Below are 18,088 nucleotides of genomic sequence, written 5' to 3' on the forward strand. Positions count from 1 at the left end.
CATGTCCCTGTCTCCCTCTCTCTCCTCCCCTCTCCCTCTCTTTCCCTCCTCCTTCCCTCTCTTTCTTCCTCCCTTCCTCTCTCTTCTTCTTTCTCCTTTTCGTGTCCATCCCCGTCCTTTACCTCCCTCTCCTATTCTTCTTCCCCTCCCTCCTCTCCCTCCCTCTCCTCTCTCCCTCTCCCTTCCTCTCTCTCTCCCTCCTCCCTTTCTTCCTCTCCCTCCCTCCCTCTCTTCTTCTCTCTCCATCTCCATCCCCTCCCTCCCTCTCTCTCTCTCTCCCCCTCGTCCTCTGTTTCCCCTTCCACCCCACATCTCCTTTGCGTTATCCAGAACACTTGGACTTCCGGTTTGGGGAAGCGGCGGGCTTGGAAGTGCCCCTCGGACAGGTGCGCGTAGCAGTGGAGCAATGCGCGCTGCTTTCCAAATTATAAAAATAGGGTGAACTGCTTGGGAGGTGAATTGGAAAGCTTTTGTGTGTGTTCTTTGGGTGGCCGGCTTGAATGCCCCCCCCCTGCTGTGTTTAATCTCCCCCCCCCTTTTTTAAAGCTTTTGTTGGAGCGGTGGGCAAGGAGGGAGCCATTCCTGTTCTCCTCCCAGTTGTGGGTTTTTTTTTGAAATTGCTGCTTCCGTCTTGTTTCCATAGCCTTCGCTCCGGGGGGGCGGGAACGTATGCAACGGCGGGAGAGTTTAAGTAGTAAATTATTATTATTATTATTATTATTATTATTATTATTATTTCCTTCCGTTTCTCTTCGTCATAAAAGCAGGGAAGGGTGTTGTAACCCGTGGGAAGAAAATGGCGTTATAAAACTCTTTAAGCCTGCCTAATTCACCCATAAAATCCTCTCTCTACGCTCTGTAAAACCGTTGCCTATTTTGGACTCTCAATTCCCAGAATAGGTTCCTGGGAAAAATTAAAAAGGCCCTTGTCACTAGGTTCATTTTACAAAATAAGGCTCTGCTCTTTGTGTAGCACGGCTGGTCAACATAACAACTTGAAGCAATGACAGCATGTTTAGGTCAGTCAACAGACGCGCGGGGGACTGACGTGTTCCCCTATCACGCCGAGCCACAAACCATGGTTTAAAAGCCATCAGGGTTTAAGCCCAAACCGACTGCCTTCGCTCTTGGTTTGCCTCTCTGGCTGTCACTGTCAACATAATGTGGATCTTCTTTTTTCTTTCTTTCTTTTTAGCTTTCGGGTGGATTTAACCCTTTGTGGGTTGATGGCTTGAAATGAAGTCATTGCTTAGAAGATAGCCTTTGGGAAAGACCCCTGGCCGTGTATTTGGATAAATTAAGATTGCAGAATATGACGGCATGTTGCATTCTCTCTTGGTGGTAAAGGGTCGCTTCATTTGATGGCTCCAGCAGATTATGGATGGCTGCTTCTCTAAACCCTAGTTATTGCCGTTTGGAGGTCGCCAAAGATTCGGAGAAGCTATCATTTAGCTCTCTGGAGTAAATAGATGTTGGCTAGGAAGCAAGAGTGATTTTACAGCTCTTAGCAAGAAGGTAGACGTGAGTTCGTAATCCTTGGGTCTTTTCCTGATCCCAGCTACCGAGTGAATCTACTGCTGATGATGTATCTATCCCAGAGATCTAGGATCCAGCCTTCGGGAAAGAGATCATTTAAGCTTTACTGCTAACCCTTCTTGTTAAGCTTTATTGTTTAACACTTTGAGCTCTATTGCTAATCCCTTCTCTGTGTTAAATTCTACAGGTCTTGTTAAATTTTCTTGTTAAGATCTATGGCTAACTCTTCTCTAAGCTCTATAGCTAAGCTTTCTCCTTGTTGAGCTCTAGGGCTAACTTTTCTCGTGACATTCTATTCTCCTTAAACTCTATAGCTAATCCTCTTTTGTTAAGTACCACAGCTAAATTTTCTTGTTCAATCATGTGGCTAAGTTTACTTTTTAAGCTCTATAGCTATTTTTTCTCCTTGTTAAGGTCTATGACTAACCCTTCTTGTTAAACTCCATATTTAAGTTTTTTCCTTGTTAAACTCTATGGCTGTCTTCTAAGCTCTATATCTGAGCCTTCTCATTTGTTAATCTCTCTAGCTAACTCTTTTTTTAAGCTCTATAGATGAGCCTTCTTGTAAAACATTATGGCTAAGTCTTCTGAGTTCTATAGCTGTGTCTTCTCCTTGTTAAACTATGACTGTCTTCTAAACTCTATAGCTGAGCCTTCTCCTTTGTTAATCTCTCTAGCTAACTGTTCTTGTTAAGCTCTATAGCTGAGCCTTCTCTATGTTAAACCCTATGGCTAAGTCTTCTAAGCTCTATAGCTGAGCCTTCTCCTTTGTTAATCTCTAGCTAACTCTTCTATAGCTAATTCTTCTTGTTTTAGCTTTACGGCTAACTCTTCTAATTCGACTCCACTGCCGATCCTTCTTGGGCTGTGGCTGAAACCGGCATCTGGTAACGTAGGTCTGGGGACCGATAGACTCCTCAAACATTCATGACAGTCAGTTGCGAATGCGGGAATAAGTTTCGGGTGGCAGCCTTCCCTTTTGTGTAACTGTAAATCTGCAAGACGCACTCCCTGGCTCGGTGGCTCACGTAGCACACCCCGAGAATTGTCTAGGATGTATATCCCTTGTTAGTCAACCTAGGTCAAAAGCTAATGGGAACTGTGCACCTTGGTTTAGTTTTGAACTGGATCTTGGTGACATTGCCGGACGAGATGACTTTCGCTTCTACTGGTCAAGCCCCAGATTCGGCTTCCTTTCACACTGGGTGCACCAAAGTGGGTTTCAGACAACCTGATAACCCTCGTATTAGTGAAAATATAATGGGGGGAGCCACAGGGGGAATGTCTTTGCAGTCCGAGCAGTCTGCTTGGAGAATATCAAGACTTCTGCTTAGGAGTTTTGAATCCGTGTGAATTCATGTGCCCCTGTCCTCCTAGCGGGCCTCCGGGAGCCCCTAGTGGAAACGGCTCTCCAGCTGTTGCCCCTTCTAAAACCCGACCGTCACCTGGAAAAAGTTTCTGCAGTGCCTGTTTATTCTCTCACGGCACAATCTATCCCCCAAGATCGCCGGTCTTCCCGGGGAGAGCATGCCTGCAAAAAGAGGTTTGGTGCATTGCAGCATTTTCACGATGCAACCTGGTTAAGGGATGCAAAATGCTGCTCGCTCTATCTCCATCCCCCCCTCCCCATAATCTTGCTTTCCCCTAAACAAACAGAACAAAGCTGAGGTGGGAGCATTCGAGTGTGCCATGCCTTAAACTTTCCTGTCCCTGCCAGAGTTTGAGTGTGTGACTGTTGCTATTTTTTTTTCCTGTTTGGTCATTTGTTCATTTTGGAAACGGTCAAAACTATCCCCCTGGGCTCGGGGCGGGAAGTCTCAGAGAGATGTGAGGGTGTCGGAATATGAGAATGGCTGGTTTTGGGTCTGGGAGAAATCACATTTTCCTCTGTGACTTTCCAACTCCATCGGAGGTCCAAAGATTCCAGAAAAAAGGACTTGGGGTATTCCCTAAAACCCAACAGCCTCTGCTAATCCATTCCTTTTTTTAAAGCAAAATTTTGATTGATTTGGGGGCTGCTTGAGACAGGAACAAGAGTTGGAGAGCTGAACAGAACGATGTTTTATCAACTTTGGTGGTTTTGCAATGGATGGACTTCAACTCCCAGAATCCTCCAGCCAGCCTGCTCCAAGATAGGTGGAATTCTGGGAGTTGAAGTCCGCTTGGAGGGATTTGAAGTGAAACTCCTTAAGATGGAGGTTTTTTTCCACTCCCCATTTTTTCAAGTTTTCTTCCCACGGCGGGTTTCATTATAATAATAATTATTATTATTATTCCTCCCAGTGCTGTTGTTTCCCATGCATTTTTCTAGTCCATTCCTGAAGATGTAAAAGTTTTAATCCAAGAAAAATTTCAAAACAGCAAGCAGGACCAGTTGGAAAAACTTCCAGGTTCATCTGGGAATAATGGTTTATTTTTTCTCTTCCCCATTTCACTCCAAAAGGGAGAGAAGGGAAAAACGTAATGTCCTCTTGCAAGACCTCAAAAAATTCCCAATTTCTTTTAAACAACAACAACAACGCAAAGTACACTTGGGACTTTTTTAATGGGGAAATTTCATTTAGGATCTCAGGGGTGGGGGGTGGGGGGCTCGGTCCTTTTTTAATTTCCTTTTTTTTTTAAAAAAAATAAAAATAAAATAACAGTATTTCTGTCATAGGGGCTAATACCAATTGAGGGTTTTAATTTCTCTATATATAATGTGATTTCCCTACTGTGGAACAGGTGTATAAATTAAAGAATTCATAACGAAGTATGTTTGGCCTCTGATAATTTGAATTCCCTCTTTTGCTTGGAGATGGGGAAATTGTGGGTCTAACTTTCTTTCTTTCCTTCCCTCCCTCGCTCCCCCTTCCTTCCTTCCTTCCTCACCCTTTCCTTCCTCGCTCCCCCTTCCTTCCTTCCTTCTTTCCTTCCTTCCTTCCTTCCTTCACAGAAATATTCTTTCTAGTATTTTGGATTTATTCAAAAGGAGGAATGAATATATGATCTCAGGAGGTTTGATTAAAATTGCCTAAAAGCAGTTGCCATCACAACTAACCCCCAAATTTATATTATAATAAATTATTACATTGAGACATTGACTAAGTGGGTTACAGAATCACATTTGATAAGTCAGTTGCTGCTATTAAATTACAAAGTTAGTCACATGCGTAAGTGAATCTGGCTTCCCCATTGACTTCGCTTCCCGCGAAAAAGGAATCGCAACACCGCGTCCGTCACAAATATGAACCCAGCTGCCATGCTTCAAAATTTTTGATCACGTGAATTGTAAGGGGGGAAATGCAACGGTCGTTAAGTGTGAAAATCAGTCATACGTCACTTTTCTCAGTGACATCGTAACTTTGAATGCCCTGTTGTATGTTGCAGGGTGTCCAGCAAACCTGGAAAATGGAATTATCAAGGAAATTGGCGGTTTGGGAAATATCAGGGAATTTGTGAAAAAAACAAATCAGAAAAGAAATGTTTAAAAGTTGGAAAAATCATGTAAAAAAAAAAAACCCGGATTGCGCTGCCTGGCAGAGTCAAGTAGACATGAGCATAACTGGCAACAACTTGCTTCCTCAGCTATCGATATTTCTCCATGGCTTGGCTCTTTGGTATGACGTCATCTACGACCGGGCCTTCACTAGATCGCAAGTTACAGGGAAATGTCGGAAATATCAGGGAAATATTTCAAAATGCTTTGCCCCTGGACACCCCGATTTTGATGACTATATCATGTTGATGCAAATTGTTACTGCCACTTTAGAAGGCCTTGGTAAGTTTTGGTTGCCACGATCCAAAAGGATATTGAGACTCTAGAAAGAGTGCAGAGAAGAGCAACAAAGAGGATTAGGGGACTGGAGGTTAAAACACGAATGGTTGCAGGAACTGGGCATGGCTGGTTTAATGAAAAGAAGGACCAGGGGAGACAGGATAGCAACCTTCCAATATCTCAGGGGTTGCCACAAAGAATAAGGAGTCAAGCTATTCTCCAAAGCACCTGAGGTTGGAACAAGAAGCAATGAGTGGAAACTAAAGGAGAGAAGTAACTTAGAATTAAGGATAAATTTCCTGACAGAACAATTAACCAGTGGAACAGAAGTTGCCTCCAGAAGTTGTGACTGCTCCAACACTGGAAGATTTTAAGCAGATGTGGAGAACCATCTGTGTGAAGGGTTTCCTGTCTAAGCAGGGGTTGGACAAGAAGACCTCCAAGATCCCTTCCAACTCTTGTTACTAAAAGTTGCCAAGGTTGGAATGGAGACCCCTGCGCTAAGGGATGCCGCCACTAGATTTTCCTAAAAAAGGAGAGTCCCGGAATCAACCTTGGGCAAGATTCGGCAGGAAGCTGATCCCAATCGCCCGCCTGGCCTCGCCCACCTACCTACCCACGCACCCCTTTCAAGAAGCTGGCGAGGGCGGGTCTCCTTCCTTCCTTCCTTCCCTTCCCGGCGCCCGCCCCCAACCCAGGCTCAGCTTCCCGGGCACCGTCCGCCAGCCGATCCCGCCTCGTTGGCTTCTGCAACCGGCGCCCGCAGGCGAGTAAGTAGCCAAAGCGCGCTTGGCGGTGTCCTTTGTTGGAGATGGAGAGGATCTTATCCTTGGGGAGGCTGCGCGGAACGAGCTGTTTTTTGCAACCGCCCCCCCAACGTTTCCAGCTCCACGTGGCCTCCTTGCCTCCCCCCTCTCCCCCTTGCTGTCTGCTCCTGCTCCCCCCACCCCCATCGTTCGTCATCCGAGCGGCGCGTCTTCGCCTCGCCTTTCTTGGCAAAGCCAAGGATGACGCGCAAAAGCGCATCAACGGGAAATGGGGAAGGTAGCTTGGGGGTGTGTGGGGGAAGGGGAAGTTGAACGGGTGGGGGAAGGGCAGGCTTTTTCAGCCTCCCCCTCAACCCCCCCCCCCGCCATGAAGGTGACTGAACGAGGCTGGGGGCTTATTTTCAACCGTGGCTGGTGGAATAAAGTCACCTTCGTTTCCAGCTAGATTTTAAAGCTAGATTTGGGAGCAAGGAGAGGATGGATGGGGTGTCGCGTTTGGCTCCCGCATCCTCGGGACCGGCTTCGGTTTCGGCTTCTCCCGCGCCAAGAGCTTGCTCAGGATCGCCTTGGAGTCTGTTGACGCGTGTTCAGAGGTTGTGGGAAGCTCTGGCGTGAAATAAATCCCGGAGCGAACGCAGGGTGCGTTGGGCGTGGGAAACACACCCGGGGTCGGTTGCAGCGCCCCGAACCGAACCAGCTTTTTAAAGTGCGGAGTCTGATCCAGATTATAGAGACAAACCTGGCTTAAATCGGTACTGGATCCGTTTCTTGGCAGCTCTTAGTATTATTGCTAGAGTAAGGATGAAGATTGCAGGAGAAGGAAAAATACAGGACTCAAAAAAATCAAGGGAACACTTAAACAATACAATATAACTCCGAGTAAATCAAACTTCTGTGAAATCAAACTGTCCACTTAGGAAGCAACACTGACAACCAATTTCACCTGCTGTTGTGCACCATCAACTTTGTACAGAACAAAGTATCCAATGAGAATATTTCATTCATTCAGATCTAGGATGGGTTCTTGGAGGGTTCCCTTTATTTTTTTTGAGCAGTATATTGTGTGTGTGTGTGTTTGTTTCAAACCTCCCCCTGATTTCATGAATCTGTCTGCTTCTGGAATTTTCTCAGCAATACAGAGACAATTTGGAAAGGTTTTCTTCTGGGTTGTTTTTTTTTAACATTTTCATGTGGTCTGCTTTTTGGGCATTAAGCAGCTAAGTTCCTCCTTGGCTTTTAAAGAAGCAACCAAAGTTGACCAGCGGTGGTATCTAAGCAGAGGGTGAGTAACAGGATGTCCTTGACTTATAGCCATTCATTTAGTGACCATCTGAAGTTATAACAGCACTAAAAATAGGGACTTAGGACCAAGAAGGAAGAAGGAAGATGGTAAAGTCAAGGAAAGAAGGAAAGGAAGAGAAAGAAAGAAAGAAAGAAGGAGGGAAGGAGGGAGGGAGGGAGGAAGAAAGGAAGGATAGGGGGAGGGAAGGAGGAAGGGAGGGAGGGAGGAAGGAAGGAAAGAAATGGGGAGGGAAGGAAGGAAGAAAGAAAGGAAAGTTAGACCCACACATTTCCCCACCTCCAAGCAAAAGAGAAAATTCAAAGTATCAGAGGCCAAACATATTTCGTTATGAATTCTTTAATTTACACACCTGTTCCACAGTAGGGAAATCACATTGTAGAGAGAAATTAAAACCCTCAATTGGTATTAGCCCCTATGACAGAAATACTGTTTTTTTAAAAAAGGAAATTAAAAAAGAAAGCAATGAATGAATGAATGATAGGAAGTAATGAATGAATGATGGTGAAGTCAAAGGAGGAAGGAAGGAAGGAAGGAATGATGGTGAAGTCAAAGGAGGAAGGAAGGAAGGAAGGAAGGAAGGAATGATGGTGGAGTAAAAGGAGGAAGGAAGGAAGGAATGATGGTGAAGTCAAAGGAGAAAGGAAGGAGGGAATGATGGTGAAGTCAAAGGAGGAAGGAAGGAAGGAATGATGGTGAAGTCAAAGGAGGAAGGAAGGAAGGAAGGAATGATGGTGAAGTCAAAGGAGAAAGGAAGGAAGGAAGGAATGATGGTGAAGTCAAAGGAGAGAGGAAGGAAGGAAGGAATGATGATGAAGTCAAAGGAGGAAGGAAGGAAGGAAGGAATGATGGTGAAGTCAAAGGAGAAAGGAAGGAAGGAAGGAATGATGGTGAAGTCAAAGGAGAGAGGAAGGAAGGAAGGAAGGAAGGAATGATGGTGAAGTCAAAGGAAGGAAGGAAGGAAGGAATGATGGTGAAGTCAAAGGAGGAAGGAAGGAAGGAATGATGGTGAAGTCAAAGGAGGAAGGAAGCAAGGAATGATTGATGGTGAAGTCAAAGGAGGAAGGAAGGAAGGAATGATGGTGAAGTCAAAGGAGAAAGGAAGGAAGGAAGGAAGGAATGATGGTGAAGTCAAAGGAGAAAGGAAGGAGGGAATGATGGTGTAGTCAAAGGAGGAAGGAAGGAAGGAATGATGGTGAAGTCAAAGGAGGAAGGAAAGAAAGAAAGAAAGAAAAAGAAAGAAAGAATCTCTCCAGCCATCTGCAACTTCTCTGGCTGCCTCTACCCTCTTCCATTCGGCCCCCAGGAAAAACAATCTAAGGAAGAACAAACTCTGTTATTTCCCTGGCCATCTTGCTACAAAATAAGTACAGCAACTTCACACTTCCTCCAGACAGCCTCTTCCTCGGAAGGCATTTAAAAAGCAAACTCTTTTGAACAATCTGGTGTGGAGCGGAGAGAAGCCTTTTGTTGTTGGGTTGGGGTTTTCGGGTTTTTTCTTGGCCTCCTTTCCTTACATAACATCTTGACCAAAATTTGGTCTTCCCTCTTTTCTGGCTCAACCCTGCTAATTTTGGAATAGAACCTGACAAGCTGTGGCAGGAGGGGCATCATTTTAATCCATTCGGACAGGACTTGGCTTTTATGTCTTCATCATTCAGAGGGGGAAATTGCTTTGTTGCATCCATCATTCCTGGCCCCAGAGAAATTTATCGAAACGGGCAGAGGCCTTTTAATAGTCTAATCCAGCAGCCGCCAACTGATGACGAGAAATATTTTGGTGGTCTGCAGAAAAAAATATTTGCATTTTTTATATTGCACTAAATCAGGGGTTTTCAAACTACAGTGGTGCCTCTACTTACAAACTTAATTCAGGTTCCTAAGCAGAAAAGTTTGTAAGAAGAAGCAACTTTTCCCATAGGAATCAATGTAAAAGCAAATAAGGCGTGCGATTGGGGAAACCACAGGGAGGGTGGAGGCCCTGTTTCCTCCCAGGAGACTCCTAGAGAGGCCCCACGGAGGCTTATCCCTGACTATTCCGGCCCTGTTTCCTCCCAGGAGATTCCTTGAGAGGCCCCACGGAGGCTTATCCCCGCCTTTGTCGGCCCTGTTTCCTCCCAGGAGATTCCTAGAGAGGCCCCACGGAGGCTTCTCTCTGCCTTTGCTGGCCTTGCTTCCTCCCAGGAGATTCCTAGAGAGGCCCCACGGAGGCTTCTCCCTGCCTTTTCCGGCCTTGTTTCCTCCCAGGAGATTCCTAGAGAGGCCCCACGGAGGCTTCTCCCTGCCTTTTCCAGTTATAGTTTTGGAGGCTTTGGTTTGTAAGTGGAAAATGGTTCTTGAGAAGAGGCAAAAAAAACCTTGAACAACCGGTTCTTATTTAGAAAAATTCATAAGTAGAGGCGTTCTTAGGTAGAGGTACCACTGTACACCCCTTGGGTTGGATACATGCAATGAACATTTGTGTTGCTGTAGAGTGTCTCCCCCTTTGGGGTCTTTTTGTGCAAGTTGGAGGGGGGCAGAAATTGCAACTTGGGGTCTGCTTCGGCCTCCTGGTGGGGGGCTTTGGGTGAAGGCTGGAGGGAAGCATCGCTGGTGGCGAAGAGCCCGAGGGCCTTGTTCCAGTAGGACAACATCATGGCTTGGAATTGGCTGACCATCTCAGCCCGCTGAGCCTCCAGGTGCCACTCTGCTTGGAAAGCCTATGCTCCTAGTCCTCAGTGAGGTGCTTCTGCCGAGCCTCCTTCTTGGCCCGATCCAATTAGAACTGCGCCATTTTGCCAACTCTTTCTCTCGTGGTGGCTGCTTGGCTCCAACAACAAGGCCAAATTGTGTGAATGGTATGCTTGTATGTTGATTGGATGCTTAAACTGTGGGTTTTCATTGGGGTTTTATCGTTTTGTAGTTTTAGATTTTGATATTTGACTTCTTTTATTGTATTGTATTTGTATTTTTATGTCATTGTAAGCCACCCTGAGTCCTTCAGGATGGGCGGCATAGAAGAAAGAAAGAAAGAAAGAAAGAAAGAAAGAAGGAAGGAAGGAAAGAAAGAAAGAAGGAAAGAAGGAAGGAAGGAAGGAAAGAAAGAAGGAAGGAAGGAAAGAAGGAAAGAAAGAAAGAAAGAAGGAAGGAAAGAAAGAAAGAAAGCTTCCTATTGGGGCGCTAAGGAGCCCAGGCAGGAAGGAGGGGAGGGACAAGTAGAGGCTGGCACCCTTCAATGTGAGTGACATTGAGTTGGCCACACCTACCCACTCCTATGACCACATAGCCACGCCCACCCAACCAGTTATTAGTCAGATCATATTAGTCGTGTACGGGATTTAATATTACGAATTTGGTGATCCCTGAGGTCTGAAGGTTTGGGGTCCTCTAGCCTAATCATCTCTTAGGGCTCAAGATCTCTGTTAATCCCCCTTGGATTATTTTAATAGGCAAAATCAACAAGGCTGATGGAGAGCTCTCCAAGGTCCTGATTTTAATACAGGTGTCCTCAACTTACAACTGTTCCAAGTTACAAGGGGGACATTACCTAGTTGGGTCATGAAACATCTGCAAGAAGACCACCAAGCTCAGGAAGTACCGAGGAAGTACCATCTTCCTTTTCCTCCTCCTCCTCTTCCTCCTCTCCACAAACCCAAATAGCACTGACAAAGTTACCTAGCCAGGTCATGAAACGTCCTCCAGCAAACCATCCGGCTTAGACCTTGCTTTACATCAGAACAGGGAGCCAAACCCCACCTCCCCCTCATTTATTTATTTATTTATTATTTGGATTTGTATGCCGCCCCTCTCCGAAGACTCGTGCTGTCACCTAGCTGGGTGACGTGATGCCTGCGAGTCTGAGTTGCGGAGTCTCCTTTCTAAAACTCCCTTGGCCAAAAAATGCACTTGGCAAAACCTTTTGTCATGCTCTCTCCTTCCCTTTCCTCCCTGCCCTCCTGCTTTGCCAGGCCCTGGTCGATTGAGGGGGGCAGAAGAAACCCAGCGGGAGGAAGAGGAATCGGAGGGGGAGGAGGAAGAGGAGGGGAAGGAAGAGGAGGGGAAGAAGAAGGAGGAAGAGGAGGAGGAGGAAGAGGAGGAGGGGGGAAGAGGAGGGGAAGGAAGAGGAGGAGGAAGAGAAGAAGGAGGAGAAGGAGGAAGAGGAGGAGGAGGAGGAATAGGAGGAGGGGAAGGAAGAGGAGGAGGAAGAGAAGAAGGAGGAGAAGGAGGAAGAGGAGGAGGAGGAGGAAAAGTAGGAGGAGGGGGGAAGAGGAGGAGGAGGAGAAGAAGGAGGAGAAGGAGGAGGAAAAGTAGGAGGAGGGGGGAAGAGGAGGAGGAGGAGAAGAAGGAGGAGAAGGAGGAGGAAAAGTAGGAGGAGGGGGGAAGAGGAGGAAGGGGAGGAGGAAGAGGAGAAGAAGGAAGAAGGAGGAGAAGGAAGGGGAGGAAGAGGAGAAGAGGAGGAGGGAGGACAAGGAGGAAAAGGAGGAGGAGGAAGAGGAGGGGGAGAGGAGGGGGAGGAAGGGGAGGAGGAGACAATAGACAGGCGCACCCACCCACCCCTCCCTCCTTCCCTCCGCCCTCTCTGCCTTGGTCCCTTATTGGTGCAAGATCCGAGCCGCCTCGACTGCAGCAGTAGAAGCAGCAGCGGTGGCGGCCAAGCAGAGCCGGGGAGGGAAGGGAGGCGAGGGAGAGGAAGGAGGGCGTTTGTAACCAGGGACGACCGCGCGGCAACACTTGGCACAGCTCTGGGCAGGAGAGAGAGAGAGAGAAACCCCTTCCCCCCTCCCTGCTTTGCAAAAACAGAGCAGGTGGCAAAGGCAGCGGAGAGAAACCCATTCATTTTCGGGCCTTGCTGGCTCCTTGTCCTCCAGTTTGGAATTCTCCCTCTCCCGCTTTCTCTTTCTCTCATTCTCTTCTTCCTCCTTCTGTTGTTTTCTCTCGAGGACGCGGAGACGAACGCCAGCTTCCCACCACCGCCGCCAGCCCAGGGATGGAGCCACTGAGGGCGGCTTGTCATCTGCAGAGGCTTCTTTGAAGACCCCCCACCCCCAAAAGAAGGACCGGGTTGCGGCTGGTCCCTCCCACCCGGCTTCTTCTCCTGCGGCTGGCGGGCGGCATTGCGGGCAGACCGAGAGGGTCCGGTTTCGGAGGAGGGCCAGCCGGGCCCACAGCCCCTGGACTTGGCACCCCCTCCCCCCCTCTTCCCAACCAGCCTCCTATATGAGTCTTCCTCCAGCCCAGGAGAGCCGCCGGCCCCCGTGGATGCCTCGCTGAGCCTGGAGGAGCCCTACGCCTGCGCCATGGGCAAGTCCAACAGCAAACTCAAGCCCGAAGTCGTGGAAGAGCTGACCAGGAAAACGTACTGTGAGTTTTCTTTCCCTCCTTTTGGACTTCTCTTCTGCTGTGCCTCTGCCTTGTTCCCCGGCCCGTCCTTCCTTTTCCTCTTTTTCCTTCCTTCCTTCCTTCCTTCCTTCTTCCCTTCATTCATTCATTCATTCTTCCCTCCCTCCCTTCCCTCCCTCCCTTCTTTCTTCCTTCTTTCCTCTCCTCCCTTCCTTTCTTCTTTTTCCTTCCTCCCCCCTTCCCTCTCCCTCCCTCCCTTCTCTTCCTTCTTCCCTTCCTTCATTCCTTCTTTCCTTCTGCCTTCTCTTCCTACTTATTCTTCCTTCCTTTCCTTTCCCCTTCCCTCTCCCTCCCTTCTTTCCCTCCCTTCCCCTTCCTTCCTTCCTTCCTTCCTCCCCTTCCCCTCCCCTTCCCTTCCCCTCTCTTCCCTTCCCTCCCCTTCTCTTCCCCACCCATACCACCAAACCGTCCTATTTGGCACTTTCTAGACCTGTCTCCTGATGAGAGACCTTTGGGCTCAAAACAGGCTTGATTCCTCCCCCCACCTCTTTTCTGTGGGGCGGGGAGGAATATATTCTCTCTGTGTGTGTGTGTGTGTGTGTGTGTGTGTGTGTGTACATTGTGTTGCTGCTGCGCCTAGGAACACTCCTGCTCCTGCAAGCCCAGGCCCCAGCAGGGAAAGGAGCAGCCTTGGAGGGCTGCTTGAGTTGCATGGTGCAATCTGCTGCATTGCTTTATGGAGGGGCGGGAGGGGGAGGGGGGAGGGAAGGAGGGAGGGGGGGGAGAAGGCTCCTGTTGGGGTGTTATTATTGTCAGGGCTGCAGAAGAAGAGGAACGAGGAGGAGGAGGAGGAGGGGGCTCTCTCTCTCTCTCTCTCTCTCTCTGTCTCTCCTTCTTTTCCAGTGATTCATGCAGCCTCTGTCCTCCCCTTTGGCTTCTCCTGGGGTGGGCGGGGGCTGGGAAGGAGCCCCAGGGGGAGGGACCTGCCAGGAAAGGAAGAGGAGGAGAGATCCTGGGAGAGGAGGAGGAGGAGGGGGAGAGGGAACTGTGAAGGGAGAGGAGGAGGAGGAGAGCTATGGGGTGAGGGGAGAAGGAGGGGAAGAGGAGGAAACGAAAGAAGAGGAGAAGCAGGAGGAGGAGGAGGAGGAGGTGAGCCAGGAAGAGGAGGAAGAATAGGGAGGAGGAGGAGGAAAGGGAGAGGAGGAGGAGGAGGAGGAGGAGAGATATGGGGAGAAGGAGAGAAGGAGGAGGAAGGGGAAGAAGAGAGAAGAAGGAGGAAAGATACTGGGAAAGGAGGAGGAGGAAGAATAGGGAGGAGGGAGGAGGAGGAAGAAAGGGAAAGGAGGAGGGAGGAGGAGGAGGAGAAGAGATGGGGAAGAAGAGGAGAAGAAGAAAATGGAATAAGAGAAGGGGGAGGAGTAGAAGGAGGAACAAGAGAAGGAGAACGAAGGGGGAAAGGAGGAGAAGAAGGAAACGGAAGAAGAGAGGAGGAGGAGATGGTGAGACAGGAAGAGGAGAAGGAGGAGCAGGCCCTTTTACACAAGGAGTAGATAGGCGATGGCTGCGTTGAATTCTTAGACATTTTCAGTGCCATTTGTCCAATCTTTGGCCTCCTCTCACTTACTTTCCCAGCTTTCAATGCCATAGGAATCAATGTAGAAGCAAATAAGGCGTGCGATTGGGGAAACCACGGGGAGGGTTGAGGCCCTGTTTCCTCCCCGGAGATTCCTAGACAGGCCCCACGGAGGCTTCTCCTCACCTTTTCCGGCTCTGTTTCCTCCCAGGAAATTCCTAGAGAGGCCCCACAGAGGCTTCTCCCTGCCTTTTCCGGCACTGTTTCCTCCCAGGAGATTCCTAGAGAGGCCCCACAGAGGCTTCTCCCTGCCTTTTCCGGCACTGTTTCCTCCCAGGAGATTCCTAGAGAGGCCCCACGGAGGCTTCTCCCCGCCTTTTCCGGGCCTGCTTCCTCCCAGGAGATTCCTGGAGAGGCCCCACGGAGGCTTCTCTCTGCCTTTTCCGGTTACAGTTTTGGAGGCTCAGGTTTGTAAGTGGAAAATGGTTCTTGAGAAGAGGCAAAAAAATCTTGAACACCCGGTTCTTATCTAGAAGAGTTCCTAAGTAGAAGCCTTCTTAATAGAGGTACCACTGCATTTTGTTGCGGGAAGAGGAGTGAAGGACTCTTCTTGTGAAATATTTCTGGACTCTCTCAATTGTATTGATGTCAGATATGCAACGTCGGTTCCATACAAGTGAGTTGTATTCTAGGACTGGCCTGACAAATGTTTCGTAAGCTCTTGTTAGTAGATCAGTGTTACCAGAGAAGAAGCTTCGAAGGATTAGGTTAACAACTCTTAAAGCCTTTTTGGCAATGTCGTTGCAGTGGGCTCTAGGACTTAGGTCATTGGGTACGAGTAATCCAAGGTTTTTGACAGGGTGGGGGTCATGAATAAGTTCAGTTCCTCCAAGTTTAAATTTAGTGCTCAGATTCTTTTTTTCCAAAGTGTGAGAGGGAGCATTTAGTGGTAGAGATTTGAAGTTGCCAGGGTTTTGACCATTCGGCTACGTCATCGAGGTCCTTTCGAAGGATAGCAGCATTGTTGCTGGTATTGAATATGTTCTGTCGAGCTCTGTGATAGAATCCTCCCACAAATGCACAGAGACAATTATAGACACACACACGTTTGAAAATTCAAAACAATGTTCTTTATAATGAAAAGTCACTTAAACCAAGCCCTCTTTTGGTATAGCCAAGAGCACTGGTCTCCAAACAAACTGGTAATTTGCACAAGTCCCTTATCAGTTCTGAGATACTTAGCTTGCAGCTGTGAGGCAATTCACAGTCCTTCTTTTTTCACCAAGTGACACACGCTTTGCCCTGGTTTAGTTTCACAACGGGAAAAAATCAGCACACAAAAGGTCAAAGTCAGTAAAGCAGGCACGAAACACAACGATCAGATAATCCTCCTCAATGGCCAAACCCACAGGCTGCTCTTTATAGCAGCCTCACTAATGACCACAGCCCCACCCAACCACAGGTGGCCTCATTTTCTTTGATAATAATCTCTCAGTTGTTGCTGCCTATGCATCGCTCTCCGCATGTGTGGCTGCATCATTAACTCTTGTTCTGAATCCAAGGAGGAGCTAGAGAATTGATCTCCTTCTGAGCTGTCTGCCAGACTCTCCTCCTCCCTGTCACTCATGTCTTCTTGGTCAGAGGAGCCTTCATCATCAGATTCCAGCGGGGGCAAAACAGGCCTGCAGCATGTGGATGTCTCCCCCACATCCACAGTCCTTGGGGCAGGAGCTGGGCCAGAGCTAACCACAACAGAATAGCTTAACATCATCGGCAAAGAAAACGCAATTGCTAGTGAACATTTCCCCACCACTTTACAAAAACAAAAAACGAGCAAGGCGGGGGGCAGAGAAAAACCCGTGCTTTCTGCCCCCAGAAAAGCTGTTCGGTTTTGGTGTCTCAACCTGGCTACGTGCCACGGCGCACTCACTCGTGTGGGCTGGCTGGCTGTTTTTCCTTAGAATCGTCAATAATAAAAGCTTGTAAATACGATTTTTGTTGGCGAAAAGGGCCCAGTGGGGAAGGTGAGAAAAACGGGCTGTCTTTCATTTCCTCGATCGCGATCGGCGCCAACCAGCATTAAACGTCTCCCAAAGACCATCTGCTGAGATGGGAGCGAGCAAAGGATTTAGGCAGTCCTCAAGTTACAACCGCAGTGCAGCCCAAAGTGATTGTTAAGTGAGCTTTTGCTCCATTTTGCAAGCTTTTTCTTCCCCCTGCTGACATTAAACAAATAGCTGAGGCTGCTTGTGTGTTTGTTAAGCGAGCTGATTGACCTTGGTGTTTTGCCGTTGTAAAGGAGGATCCCACAGCCGTAGCACAATTGCAACAGGCAGGAGTACATGCCAGTTTCCAAGCACCCAAACTTTGATAGGTAAGAAAGGAAGGTAAGAAAGTGAGGACAAATTGAGGGAAATGTCTCTTCCTTCAGACGGTCGTTGGTTGATGGGATTCTGCGGAGAGGGGCGGCATACAAATCTAAATAAATCTAAATACTGTAAAGATAAAGATTCCCTTCCAGAAAAGGTCGTGACAACTGTCAGCCTGGAGGGCTTCAAGGCAGGATGAGACAGATTCATGGAGGATGCCAAGTGCATCATAGGTGGTGATTGAAACGGATGTCCATGTGCCGCCTCTATGTCGGTTGAGGCAGGCAGGGTCCCCTTGGGTCCCATTTGTTGGGGGTCCAGGGAAAGGGAGGGTCTTGCCTTCTCTTTCTGCTCAAGATCCCCATGGACAATTGGTAGGTCACTGTGGGCCACAGAATGCTGGACTCAATGGGCTGTGGCCCCATTCAGCAGGGCTCTTCTTAACTTCTTATGCTCTCTCCCTCCTTCCCTCTCTCTCCTTCCTTCCCTCTCTCTCTCCTTCCTTTCTTCCCTCTCTTACTCTCTCTCTCTCCTTCCTTCCCTCTCTTACTCTCTGTCTCTCCTTTCTTCTTTCCCTCTCTTTCTCTCTCTCTCTCCTTCCTTCTTTCTCTCTGTTTCTCTATATTGGTTGAGGCAGGCAGGGTTCCCTTGGGTCCCATTTGTTGGGGGTCAAGGGAAATGGAGGGTTTTGCCTTCTCTTTCTGCTCAAGATCCCCACGGACAATTGGGGGCCCACTGTGGGACACAGAATGCTGGACTTGATGGGCTTTGGCCCCATTCAGCAGGGCCCTTCTTATGTTCTCTACCTACCTACCTATCTACCTATCTATCTATCTATCTTTATCTCCATTGCTCAAAAAAATAAAGGGAAGACTCAAAGAACCCATCCTAGATCTGAATGAATGAAATATTCTCATTGGATACTTTGTTCTGTACAAAGTTGAATGTGCTGACAACAGAATGTGAAATTGATTGTCAATCAGTGTTGCTTCCTAAGTGGACAGTTTGAGTTCACAGAATTTTGATTTACTTGGAGTTATATTCTGTTGTTTAAATGTTCCCTTTATTTTTTTGAGCAGTATATTTATCTCTCTCTCTCTCTCTCTCTCTCATCTATCTATCTATCTATCTATCTATCTATCTATCTATCTATCTATCTATCTATCTATCTAACCTATCTAATCTATCTATCTATCTATCTATCTATCTATCTATCTATCTATCTATCTATCTATCTATCTATCTATCTATCTATCTATCTATTAGTGGCTATTGAAACAGATGTCCAAGTGGTTTATGTTGGTTGAGGCAGGCAGGATTCCCTAGGGTCCCATTTCTTGGGGGTCAGGGGAAAGGGAGGGTTTTTTCCTTCTCTTTCTGCTCAAGATCCCCATTGGTGGGCTCCTGTGGGACACAGAATGCTGGACTCGATGGGCTTTGGCCCAATTCATCAGGGCTCTTGTGTTC

At 47.9% G+C, this 18,088-nt stretch overlaps 1 protein-coding gene across 4 annotated transcripts in view; it reads left to right on the forward strand.

Moving 5' to 3' along the window:
- Positions 1-5,941: 5,941 nt before the first annotated feature.
- The window catches only part of NCS1 (neuronal calcium sensor 1), a 29,384-nt gene continuing 17,237 nt past the window's right edge, over positions 5,942-18,088 (forward strand). For 2 of the 4 annotated variants that reach the window (XM_070758655.1, XM_070758657.1), the window contains exon 1: positions 12,073-12,700. In XM_070758655.1, the coding sequence (XP_070614756.1) occupies positions 12,637-12,700 (64 nt within the window). In that variant the 5' untranslated portion in view covers positions 12,073-12,636. Of the gene's footprint in view, positions 6,064-11,763; positions 12,701-18,088 lie in introns of those variants that run through there. The other 2 variants (XM_070758656.1, XM_070758654.1) reach the window with 2 other exon arrangements.

This window comes from Erythrolamprus reginae, chromosome 8, assembly GCF_031021105.1.
Source record: "Erythrolamprus reginae isolate rEryReg1 chromosome 8, rEryReg1.hap1, whole genome shotgun sequence".
Classification (NCBI taxonomy): Eukaryota; Metazoa; Chordata; class Lepidosauria; order Squamata; family Dipsadidae; genus Erythrolamprus; species Erythrolamprus reginae.